A 13,779-nucleotide genomic window follows, 5' to 3' on the forward strand; every position below is an offset into this window, starting at 1 on the left:
GATGCATCAATATTCAAAAACATTTAAGTCTAGGATAGTAATTTTCAAGCAAATTGTCATCTCACCTATGTTGCTTTTGATTAAATTTTAAAAACACCATTAAAGCAGTATGGCAGAGGAACAAAAGTAAATATCCAATCATTGTATATACAAAGTAAGTCCAGAAACAGAGAAAGGCATACAGACATATAAAATTTGGTATATGATAAAGACAACATTTCATAACAGTAAGGAAAGGATGAATTGTTCTGGTGTTTGATCCCCACACTCTTATCCTTAACCAAACCACTGCCATTAAAGTAGAAAATAAGTGAATTTTATATAACTTTGAGTGAAGCACAATTTTCTAGGTGTGCCACTAAAGATATCATTGGGAGAGGGACTTCCCTGGTGGCTCAGTGGTTAAGAATCCGCCTGCCAATGCAGGGGACACGGGTTCGAGCCCTGGTCCAGGAAGATCCCACATGCCACAAAGCCCGTGACAACTACTGAGCCTGTGCTCTAGAGCCCGCGAGCCAAAACTACTGAGGCTGCATGCCACAACTACTGAAGCCCGAGCACCTAGAGCCTATGCTCCGCAACAAGAGAAGCCACCGCAAGGAGAAGCCCGCGCACCGCGACGAAGAGTAGCCCCCGCTCTCCGCAACTAGAGAAAGCCCACACACAGCAACGAAGACCCAATGCAGCCCAAAATAAATAAATAAATAAATGTATTATTTTTTTTAAAAAAAGATATTGAGAGAAAATGGATAGAACTCACTACATAGGAAATGCGAACTCTTATGCATCAAGAAGTCAAATGAAATCAAAAGGAAAATAATTGGGAAAATAACTATTAATGAAATGAAGGGGTATTAAATGAATTAATACCTTTAATTAATTATAAAAAACTTTAAAAAATCAATGTGGAAAAGATAACACGTTGAAAAAAGATACACACGCCTTGAAAAAGCAATTCCAAATGGCTAAGCGTAATGAAAAAAATGTCACCTCAACTAGAGATTAAAGATTTAGCTACAAGGATCCTCCTTATAACCATTATTTGCAAAAAGAGCAGAAACAACTTTAAGGTCCATACAGGAAGGGAAAGGCTAAATAATTATGAAGCAATCACACAGTATGTCTACAAACCACTAAAAATGATGTAAAATATTATCAGTAACATGGGAAAATGTCCATGTATAATAAGCAAAAAAAGCAGACTACAAAACATAATAGCATTTGTAGAATGATCTCGTTTTTGTAAAAAAACACACCTGTTTATGGAGGACTATGTAAACAAAGACTTAAAATCACGTCCACCTCAGCTCTGGGAGGGTAGAATAGGGGTAGGAGAAAGCAGTGTTCTACTTTTAACTTGTCTTTTTTTATGATTTTATGTAGTAAATACATATGCTTTGCTTGCATAAGACATAAGTCAGTACCTTATCTCGAGCTACAAAAATGAGAAATGGTAAACACCAAAGAACAGAAGAGTGGGAAGTGAGGAATACCTTAACTTAGTGACTTAACCTCTCTCAAACGAAACCAAACATATAAATAAATCTCGCAAACAAATAAAATCATTTTATTTGTAAGAAAAGGAGGGCAGGGGTTTATTTCCTCCTTAAAGAAACAGGTATACACTGTAATATATACAGCTTTAAATCTGTCAGTCATACCTCAATAAAGCTGGAGGTGGGGTGGAGAGTAAAATCTATTAAAAAAAACAACCAAACAAAAAAGAATAGGCAGAAGTCACTGAAAAAACAGTACTATGAAATTGCTTATTCAGTGTTATTTATTGACTCAATGGCTTATGCTTAATCTTTAACCTAACCAACTTAATATGATAAAATTATACATTTTTTTCACCTCAGGATACTTAAAGCAACAAGGAAACACCTGTACTTACAGTCATGATAAAAAACAACTCCAACTCTTAACACCCAAATTTTACAATAGGCCCTGTTATCTTAGCTAAGCACTAAACTAAAATTCTTTTTTTCTCATCTGTCATATCTTTGAAACCAACTACACATTAAAAAAGGGTCAGATGCCCTGAGAGAAAAGCAGCAGCTCCGTCTGGAAGCTACAGAGAAAGGCTATTACAATTCCCTCACTGGTTCTTGCCCTTGTCCCATGGATAGGTTAGTTAAAAACAGGCAATCACTGCCTCTCCTGCCCCAATAACTGTGTCTGGACTAGGCAACTCTTTCCAACTAATAACTTACATGATTTAACCAGTTCTAAGAAAAGTTCTTAGGCAAATCCAGGTAACTGGAGATAAAAGAACACTAGCTAAAAGGCAGGATTCTTGAAGGCTGATCTTAAGCTTCCAAAGGAAGTTCATTCCTCACACACTCATATTCCCACCAGGGCACCCTGAATCAAAGGAAGAAGTGAGAGCCACCAGAAGTTCATCTCTTCCAGAAGATGATGGATAACTTTTCCATTTAGTCACGATAGACAGTACTAACAGCCGCTAGGAACCTAGATGCTTTGAGAACACTTTCTAGTAATTCCAGGGATAGAAAAATCCCTTTAACTTTGGAATGAGACTCTTTGCAAGAGCACTGTCAGAGAGGTTAGTAAGACAATGACATTCTGGCAGTGAAAAGCACAAAATGACACTTCTGCTACCAAAATAGCTCTGAAAATTGTCTGCATTAATACCATAAGCAGGTGGCTATTCCACAATGAGAAAAGAAAAAAGGTTAAGTAGTGGTGGTAAGTTAAGAAGTGTGGTAGTAAAAAAAAAAGATGTAACACATCAAGATCCAATAAACAGATTTGCCCATTTCTCAAATGGAGCAACAGAAGTATATATTAAGTATCTGAAGCAACTGAGCTAGCAGAACCAGAAGTAGAAACCAGGATTAATTAACTTCTTGCTGTAACGACTAGTCTACTAAATGATTTATCAGTGGTAACTATATGAAGCAGCATTCAGTAAATAAAAACAAGGAAGGCCAATTAGGAATTTGGCTTTCAGAGACACTTCTCTGACACAGCATGTTTCCTTCTGTTCCTGTGAAGCACTGGTCATACGGTACAAATTATTTTAGTAACTATCCTTGTGAAATCATATGGTCCAATCTGACTCAACGGAGAACTGTAGGGACTTCCCTGGTGGTGCAGTGGTTAAGAATCCGCCTGCCAATGCAGGGGACACGGGTTGGAGCCCTGGTCCAGGAAGATCCCACATACGGCGAAGCAAATAAGCCAGTGCACCACAACTACTAAGCCTGTGCTCTACAGCCCACAAGCCACAACTACTGAGGCCGCGTGCTGCAACTACCGAGGCTCGCGTGCCTAGAGTCCGTGCTCTACCACAGGAGAAGCCCCTGTGCACCGCAACGAAGAGTAGCCCCCACTCACCACGACTAGAGAAAGCCCACGCGCAGCAATGAAGACCCAACGCAGCCAATAAATAAATAATTAAATAAAATGTCAAAAGAAAAAAGCAGAATTGCACATTGTCAAGTAGTAAGAACAAGTATGGAGCTCTGAATCCACAATATCGTTGTGAACAGAAGCCATCATTAATTGCAACAAACTTCTGAATGAGGAAGAACAACAGAGGCTTGGTGACTGATGAAGCAGTGCATTTTAAGTTGTAGCCCTTAATACCTACTGCAAGGCTGCAACCAAGCTAGAACCAATATGCCCTCTAAGACCACAGAGAAGCTCTTCAAGAGGACTTCCAAGTAAAGATCAACTCCCTGCCCTAAAGCAGAAACCTGCTAGTCAACAGCCCTGCCTATGTGCACAGAAGTCCTGACAACTTTTCTGTCATCTCATTTTTAATATAAATAGGCAGCAATTTACTGTAAGTATGGTATACATGTCAATTAAAAAATCATATATAGACATGCAACCATCACCATGAAATACTCCAGATAATTAAATTCAAACTGCAGAAACAAAACCAAAAACTGTGATTCACATCACAAGAGATTTAAGAAACTACTGCAACCGCAAAAAAAGGAATGCTATGAAAAAGTACCCGTAACAAGAAACAGCAATGAAGGGAGGCTGTATGGAAAGACGGCTATGCAGAAGACAAGAAAGCAACCACCCAGACTGGAGTAAGAACTGGAAGGACAGAGGACTGGAAGAGAGAAGGGTCTAGAACAAAAGAAAAGTTTTATTAATTTGATATTATGCTTGAAAAGCTGGAAGAAGATAGGAGTGCAATGAAGTCACAATGAAATTAAAAAAACAACAACAACAAAGGCCATTATAAACTCCAGAAAAAACAAAAGCCTTTACAAGAAAGAAAACGCAACCATTTGATTGTGTAGGCTCTACATATTTACAGGCATAATACGCACAGTAAGCTTTGCAAGACTCCAGTTGATAGGACAAGAAATAAAGGTATATTATCTCAATTTACAAAGATAATGTAGGAACAAAAACCTCATGATATAACTATACAGGGGATCTATACAGAAGGGTAGAAGTAGGAGTGACGGAGTATATGAACTAAGTTGCTTCTCTCATAGCGGAAAGTTAATAGACAATGTCTACAATTGGCAAATCAATAAATAGTAGCGTGAGGATATTAGAGATACGGAAGTAATCAAAATAACTAAAACTAGGAACAGAGTTAAACATGATTCCCTCGGGAAAGAGAGGGACCAGGGACGGCTGTTTTTCATTAAAAATTCTTTAATATTTTAACAATGTGCTTTATTATTTTGATAAACTTAAAAATGTATTTTAAGGACAGAGGTGGAGAGAATACCGAGAGTCCCACAACGTGATCACAACGACCATGGGACACTTACCTCCACCTTGATGGCACACCGTCCGATGGCCCGCACAGCTTTGCGCACAAAGTCGACATCCACCTCTGTGGCATATTCCTTCAGTTCTGCCAGAACCTGTTAAAAAATCCATGAAGCGAACAATCATTAAGGATTCTCCAACAGCAATTTCATGGCCTAGGTTTTTCTGAAGTCCAGATCTTAAGATCTAAGTTATTAGATCTTAACTTGAATCTACTTTAAGTCTGACCTGAGCAATGTTGGCTTGGGATGCCAAACGAATCATGATGTCCAATTTCTCTAGTTTCACGTAGATGGGATCATTGTACTTCACAAAGAAAACTTTGATCTCCTGCTTCAAGATTTCAGGCCTGTGGTACACAGAAACACAAGATAAGAAAGGTGAGGCATATATTGATATATCCTTCTGAGTCTGCATTAATACCTAACCTGTGCTTCTCTGCTCTCCACTCACACACTCCACTCCAGGGAAAAAAACTCAAAAACTTCCTCTACACCCCTCTAACCTGATCCATCTGGCAGACTATTTTTATCCTTTTTAAGGAGTAAAGTATATATTGCCAAGAAGAACCACTGGAAGAACAACAACCTGATCCAAATTGAACCATATTAAGCAGACATTAGCTATCATACAACTATGAGTTCCTTCAGAAAAGAAACTAAATTGTACAGCAACACCAGGCATTCATCGTAGGAACACTCTAAAATCAACTGTTAGCCTCCTGACCCTGGGCAAGTTGCCTGCCATATAGTATTTTCATTTCCATACATTAAACAGAGTTTTAACACAGTCCTCTTTAATACTGATGTTATTAAGTTTAATTCAAAATTACAAACACTTTAATCACCAATTCATTTTTTCCCAACCTTTTCTGGACGATTAGGTTAATGTTCCTCAGGGCGACGTACTGCACCTCTGGCTCCCCAGACAGCAAAGTGACAAGTGGAGGGGCCAACTTCTTCAGCAGCATATTGTAGTAGTCAGAGTCCTTGGGTAACAACTCTAGAAATTTCATTAGGACTTTTACTGCTGAAAGCACCACTGCTGAGTTGGCATGAGATAGCCGAGGAGTTACCCGCTCACAGATACTGAGGACAGAAAATGAAAATTAGTACCTTAAATTATAATTTCTTTGCTCAATCCAATCTATACGGTAATGTTGTCAGAGGTTCCCATAGCCCAGGTATAAAGAAATTAGAAAATCAGTTAGAAAAGTCAAAACTCCACACATAGGTAAATTTGGGATCCAACACTGCAGACGCCTCAATCCCAACAAACTACAAACAGAGTAGGGCTATCAGAAGACTTTAAGAAACCAGCAATAAGGGATGTTCAAACTGGAAGGAAACTAGCCAATACCCCAAACACCTGAAGCTCACACCATTTACCTTCCTATTTTATAGTCCTCTCTGTCTCCCCATATTACGTAAGGGCTCCCTGCCTCACAGCCCATTTCTCCTCAGCCTATACGAAGTCAAATTAAGCATTCTGAGAGTTATTTCATAGTGAGAGATATCAACCAACGGTGGCTGAAGTTTCACTGTAAGATGCAGAAGGAGATGGGCTGACAGGGAAAACCACCCAACCTCTTGCATTCAGCATAAGGGAATCTCGGAAAGGGTGTTTGTTTGTTTTTAACAACACAATACCACTGCAATACTCTCTCAACCTCATCCCCTTCTCCTAGTCCCTGCCACCTACACTTAAATGTCTCATAAAATATAGAATATTTAGTTATCCATTGAGGGTTCTTCAGAAATTAACCTAATTTTGATAGCTCTGAGGCAACGTGAGTGGCTAGCTGACTCAGTTAAGGACACAAGATAAGTAAGCTGTGTTTTTCTCCCTTCCTCCTGTATCTACTTGGCTGACTCCCTGACCTCCTTTAGGTCTTTATACAAATGCTACCTCCTCAGGGAGACCTTTCCTGACCACCCAGCATTTGCTAGATCTCTTCCTTACTTTACCTTTCTTGTTAGCACTTATCATCATCCGACCTATTCTATGCTGTATTACGTATACAGATTATATATACTCCTGCCCTATCCCTCAGAATAAGTGTTCCATAAGAGCTATGATTTTTGTCTGTCCACTGCTATATCCTCAGAGCCTAGAACAATGCCTGGCATACAGCATAGGCTCAATAAATATTTGCTGAGTGAATGAGTGTGAGATGTCAATGACCAAGAGAAACTAAAATGGTATGTAAAGTTCTTTCCAGAAGATATTTGTACTTTCAGTGATAGAAAGAAACTATCAGGGTGAGCTCTGGTTAAATCCAGAGGGAACAATTTCCCAGACAAGTGAAGAGCACTTACACTATAGTAGCTTGAGCTTTAGCCGGGCAAGGAAGGTTCCTATCTACCATAATTAAAATGAAGAGCCAGGGCTTCCCTGGTGGCGCAGTGGTTGAGGGTCTGCCTACCGATGCAGGGGACACGGGTTCGTGCCCCGGTCCGGGAAGACCCCACATGCCGCGGAGCGGCTGGGCCCGTGAGCCATGGCCGCTGAGCCTGCGCGTCCGGAGCCTGTGCTCCGCAATGGGAGAGGCCACAGCGATGAGAGGCCCGCGTACCACAAAAAAATAAATAAATAAAATAAAATAAAATGAAAAGCCAACAATTCTTCAGAATTATTTTGCCTAGTACAGTGCCTACATACACAAAGTGCTCAGTAAAAACTGATGATACCTCCAATTCTGTAAACTAAAATGTATGTATGTGTATATGAAATTTAGTAGTCAGTATCTGATAGTCAAAGAAAATCTGCAACACTGAAGTGGTAGAGAGCTGAGCAGAACAATCCAGGTGTGCCTTCCAAAATCTTCTCCAAATTCAGACTGATGTGATTCTTATATCTAACGGAAGACATCATACATTTTGCTGGCTCCAACACAGTTTCTCTAGTGCTAATTATAGGTATAAGGCAGCTCAATAACTAGTATCAAGCCACTTACTATGTATCTAAAAGAACGAAAATTTTGTTACTACAGTGAGAGACACTCAAAAAACCTTTGTTTGCCAAATGGCTAGGAATTGCTGTATGGGAGATGTGAGACCATGATGAGGGAGAGTTTTTTCAGAGGGTTGTAACTATCCTGTTCAAAAAAGAAATGAAAAATACACATCTCCTCTTAAGAAGAGCTATTTTTTGCATGGTTTACTCTATCACCTAAAATGTCCCTAAATACATTGAGAAAATACCACAGGATAGCAATATATATCCCATAAGCCACTGATTTTCTCAACGTAACAGACCCTTATTCTAATACAGACTTACTAGAAATTATTGAACCAGGCAAGACTCCTAGATACTATCCAGAAAAACAGACTGACCTCTGAGCCTCCCGGTCATCTTTAGGGTTGTAATTAGACAGGCAGTCCAGGATGAAAATCTGGCCCCATTCGGTGCACTCATTCAGGGCTGTCAGTAGCTTATTAATGTTCTGTGGATTCAGATCGAGTAAGTTGCTGTTTGGGTGAGATTCACTGATTTCAGATAATGCTGCTACAGCATTAGCCACCACCTGGGAAAGAAGCAGATATGACCTTGATTTGTCAAGAACAGTACAACTATTTCTCTGGATCACTTCATAGATCTCAACTCAACAACTATTTCTCTGGATCACTTCATAGATCTCAACTCATAACCGTTCCTGAACATTTTACCCAGTCAGCTAGAAAGAGATATACTGCTTTCAAAACGTATAATAAACCACCAATGATGGCATATATAGCTTCCTCATGGTCAGGCAACACAGAATTAAAACAATTCACATATTAGCAGAGAGTCCCTCATGATTTACTATTAAAACAATAATAATTTTAATAGTAGTCAAAACTATCAGTAGAATTAAGACACGTGAACAGCTGTAAAAGAAGTGAAGGTTAGGGACTTCCCTGGCAGTCCAGTGGTTAAGACTCGTGCTTCCACTGCAGAGGGGCATGGGTTCAATCCCTGGTTGGAGAACTAAGATCCCACATGCCTCGCAGCCAAAACAAAACAAAAAACACAAAACAGTGCAGTTTAAATATGAAACATGTACATTAGGCAATGGAAAGAAAAATCTAGGCCAAACAATTTTACAGGTGTATGGGTGTGCATGTACTGGGGGGTGGGGAGGCGATACTTCCGGTGTCAGTCACACCTTAAGTCTCAGAGTAAGAAAATGTGACCTTGAAACCATAGTTCACTGTAACATGACGTTGGGCAAGCACATAATCTCCATGAAATTCAATTTCCTCATCTGAAAATGGGATAATTTAATCCACCTCACAGATTAGCTTTAGTTTGAGGATAAAATCAGATGCCTTATGTATAAGTGCTTTCTACAAAGCCTTATAGAAAGTTAAGGTGGTAATATTACCATAATTCATCAAGACTGAGTTGCACAGTTTTTCATATTAACATCTCTGAAGTTGGGATATATTTAATAATCAACAGTATGTCAGCTTAATAGGAGGTATTTTTCTTTCTACGTAACACAGGAAATAACAATGCATCTTAGAATCAATGAAATATGGTACCTCAAATGTATCCTTAACTCAGGCACTATGATAAATGAAAAATTGCTACCAAATATAAGAAAGTACACTTGTATCCTGACTTACAGACCCAGAAATCCATACTAGCTGCAAGAAAAAAAAGTGGACACTTGATCAAAATTACAGATTATGTCTAATTTAACTAAGAAATCTACAACCAATGAATGTTTAAAGTAATTTTAAGATTATAAAAACACCCAAAAATAGACAAAAAACTATAGCTCTGTACAAGTGAATTTAAAACCACATTTTGCAGTGAGGCTCTCAGCTGTCACTAAATATTAGCACAGTAAGGCTATATATAAATATTCTGTAAGCATAAATGAGATGCAATAGGTAGCAGCTTCATTAATTATGTATATTGAAAAGATTCCCAAAAATGTCAACTCATTTTTAGTTCTTACTAAAGTCCCTGTTAAAAGCTTGAGAAACTAAGAGTGGTATGATTATCCTTTTGCTAGCAAGAGAAGAAACATAATGGTTACAGTTTAGCTGTTGATTTTAATATCCGTATCACTTGGGTACTCTGCAGATTATCCCAGTATATGATTTTACCTAGAAGATAAATTCTAGAGAATATGATTTTTTAAATCAAATAATACATTCATGACAGTATCCATTAACTAAGATAATGATGTCACAAATGGAATCACCTTCAGTTATAATTTAGTGATCAGGACAAAAAATTCCAAGATGAAAAAAAATCAAAAGTTCACTTGGTAAGTATGATTATGGATATAATATTTTATTGTTATTAAGACAAATCGAGAAGGATTATCTAGTCCACCTATCACATGGTAGCAGGCATGAGGTTCTTTCCTGACTTAATTTTTGTTTGCCAACCACACCATCAAGCATGGCCTTTAGTAAAAATTAAAAAAGCATGAAAAGTGAAACAATAATCTCCATCATCTCAGTGCTTTACATGCAGGGAAAAGAGACTGTGTTTCCCCTGTATAATACGCTTAATACACTGGATTACAGGATAAAGGATCAAAATGTCACACTGCAAGAACAAATGCCTGTTTTCCTCTCTCGCTGCCAACACACGCCCAGTCTTGGTTACCAGTTCGTCCAAAACAAATGTCCTGTCACAACTTACCATTTCTGCCAGTCAAATTTTTTTAATGTTAGAAAAAAAGTAAATATAAGGTCTGTTAACAGGAAATGTTGAACAGAATGAACAATTAGAATTCCTCTGCTAACATCACAGGTAACTGGAAATTAAACCAAGTATATAATGCAGCTAATGAAGTATATGTTCTGGTGGTAAAACAGGCAGTTTTCACTTATTATCACATTAAAACAAGAAAAGAAACAGGGAAAAGTAAATCTAATTAAAAGATCCAGAGAGATCAGATTATATGATTATGTTTAGAAAAGTCTGCATGGGGAAAAAAGATCACTGCCAAATGGTCACTGAGCCAATGACTGACCAGAGGAGATACACACCCAATAACAAAACTCTACTGCTATTCCTCTAAAATTCCTTCTATTCTACCTTTCCACTTTCATCTCCTGATCTGCACATTCATACTGCTAAGTTTTCAGAAATATACTGAGGTGGGCCCATAAAGAGCTGCTTAGAGTTCTCCTGGTCAGTAAGCCATGCTTCTCTCACTCTAATGGAAACTTAAAACGAGCATCAAATCTCAAGCAGGCAAAGACTGACTTCAAGACAGCAGCTGAGTAGCTGGGGTACACAGGACAACTCACCTGTCTCTGTGTTTCTTTGGAATTTTGTATAGAATGTAGTACATATATTATGTTTTTAAAAATAAACTTTAAAAATAATGGATTGAAACATGATTTACTTCCTCTTCCCAGAGAGCCTTCTCCAAACAATAATTCATTATCAAAAGAAAAAGCTGGGGCTTCCCTGGTGGCACAGTGGTTGAGACTCTGCCTGCTAATGCAGGGGACACAGGTTCAAGCCCTGGTCTAGGAAGATCCCACATGCCGCGGAGCAACTAAGCCCGTGAGCCACAGCTACTGAGCCTGCGCATCTGGAGCCTGTGCTCCGCAACAAGAGAGGCCGCGACAGTGAGAGGCCTGCGCACCGCGATGAAGAGTGGCCCCCGCTCCCCGCAACTAGAGAAAGCCCCGCACAGAAACGAAGACCCAACACAGCAAAAATAAATAAATAAATTTAAAAAAAAAAAAGAAGAAGAAAAAGCTGACTCTTGCAGTAACTGCCCTGGTTTACTAGTGTATTAAAACAAAGGTTATGTCTCTTTCTCTTGTACCATCACTTTCAATCTGAACTAAGACTAACATGCATAACATTTTCCCCCCTAGAAAACTGGCAGTTCTTTTAGGAAACACTGCCATGAAGAGAACAATGGCCTTTTAATTATAATCTCAGAAAAACTGGAGTTCCCAAGAAAGAAAGGGGTTTCTAAAGGAAGTTTTGCTTTAAAAATGAATTTATAAATAGGGTTTAAGTGAGTTTTCTCAGCACACTGGTTGATTTACAAAAAGCTGGCATCTAGGCTACAAAGGAACATATCCCATAGCATCAAAAAAATTTTTTTTAATTCATCTTGCCTCCCAATTATGGTAAATTCTGTTCTTCGGGAGACTGCAATGAAACATTCCTCCTCCCCATCCCACCCCTACCCCCGTAGACCTAATATAATATGTATACTTTACAGATACAGATATTAAACACAAACATATACAGAAGTATGCGTGCACATGCATGTGTGTGTGTAAAATCACACTCAGTACTAGACAACTTTTTCTCTGCCCTAACTACAGACTTCCCTATAATTTGACAGTTCATCGTGGACCCTCGGAGTCTGCTGAATTTTTTTTTAACGTAAGCAATTTGTGTTTTGACTTACTTTATACTATACCTAATAGAATTGGACAAAGAGATAAAAGACAATAATAGCTAAAACTTACTGAACACTTACTATGCCATTTACCTTCCCAGCAACTCTAAGGTAGTTGCTATCAAAATCCACCTATTACAGATATGGAAATAGGCTTTAAAAATGAATTTATAAGTAGGATTAGAGAAATTCAGTGACTTGCTTAGCCTACAAAGCTGGAAAGGGAAAATGCTTGAATACAAACTCAAGGCCTGTATCTGACTCTAGTGTCTGAGTACTAATCACTCTGCCGCCTGCATTTATAGAAGTTCCAAGAGCTGTGAACTTCAAATGGGGGAAAGGGAAAGAAAAATCGAAGCTGGGGAGAATAATATAATCAAAACATTATTTCCAGGCACATTTATACAAGGAGAAAAATGTATTCTCCTACTTTATATATTTCAGAGATAATCACATCCTAGCAGCACTTCAAAGAGGCAAGATTTACTATCCAGCTATAAAATCTGATTTATAAGCTACCCCTGTCTCATATGCAGCAATTCTGAGGACATAAATTTGACATTACTTTTTTTTTTTATTTTTTGGCTGCGCCCTGCGGCCTGCAGGATCTTCCTCCCTGCAAGTGGAGTCTTAACCACTGGACCACCAGGGAAGTCCCAGACCTCATTTTTATTTATTTATTTTTTTTTAAGGAACAAGCTGGAGTGGTGGGTAGGATTAAAATAAAAATGATCCTGTAAAAAAAGAACTCTAGAAGGAAATCTAGATATACATTGGGAGTGGAGTATCACAGACAGAAGCTCCTTTAGGAGAAATCTCTCACACATTTCCCTGTCCCTTTGAGTGATCTCTCTAATTTCACTCATTTTCATAGCCTCAGAACCCAAGAAAGGTAGCACTTCCCAATATAGTGACTTCCTCCTATTAACTATATTTAGAAGACTTTCATTTCTAGCAATGACCTTCAAGGTCACACACTCTGAACAAACACTTCAATTTTCCCGCTCAATTTACAATCCTTTTGGCTGCTGTCCCTGAAGACTTGAATAAATTGAACGCAGTAGAATAACTGACCAGAACTATTATAATGGAAAATAAAGGTGATTTGCATACTTTTATCCTCTTGAAAATCAGCAACAGTTCAGAATCTCACTTTCTTCTTCATGGAGTTGCCTCAAATAACACGTTAAAGCACAGGGCATTTATTCTAAGCATGTTTCAGTCATTATCATCTCCTTAAGAACACAATGACTGGACTTCCCTGGTGGCGCAGTGGTTAAGAATCCGCCTGCCAATGCAGGGGACACGGATTCAGTCCCTGGTCCGGGAAGCTCCCACATGCCGCGGAGCAACTAAGCCCATGCGCCACAACTACTGAGTCTGCGCTCTAGAGCCCTCGAGCCACAACTACTGAGCTCGTGTGCTGCAACTACTGAAGCCCACGCACCGCAACTACTGAAGACCACGTGCCTAGAGCCCATGCTCTGCAACAAGTGAAGCCACTGCAATGAGAAGCCCACGCACTGCAACGAAGAGTAGCCCCCGCTCGCCGCAACTAGAGAAAGCCTGCGTGCAGCAACGAAGACCTAACACAGCCAATATAAATAAATAAAAATTTTTTAATG

General features: G+C 39.0%; 1 protein-coding gene across 3 annotated transcripts in view; it reads right to left on the bottom strand.

Annotated features, from left to right (window-relative positions):
* The window catches only part of AP2B1 (adaptor related protein complex 2 subunit beta 1), a 123,003-nt gene that overhangs the window by 81,879 nt on the left and 27,345 nt on the right, over positions 1–13,779 (bottom strand). For all 3 annotated transcript variants that reach the window (XM_081218433.1, XM_081218432.1, XM_081218434.1), the window contains 4 exons: positions 8,109–8,299; positions 5,640–5,861; positions 5,002–5,122; positions 4,773–4,868 (listed from right to left, as the gene is read on the bottom strand). In XM_081218433.1, coding sequence (XP_081074559.1) covers positions 4,773–4,868; positions 5,002–5,122; positions 5,640–5,861; positions 8,109–8,299 — 630 coding nt within the window. The remainder of the gene's footprint in view (positions 1–4,772; positions 4,869–5,001; positions 5,123–5,639; positions 5,862–8,108; positions 8,300–13,779) is intronic.

This window comes from Mesoplodon bidens (genome assembly GCF_964165515.1).
Source record: "Mesoplodon bidens genome assembly, chromosome: 19".
Classification (NCBI taxonomy): domain Eukaryota; kingdom Metazoa; phylum Chordata; class Mammalia; order Artiodactyla; family Ziphiidae; genus Mesoplodon; species Mesoplodon bidens.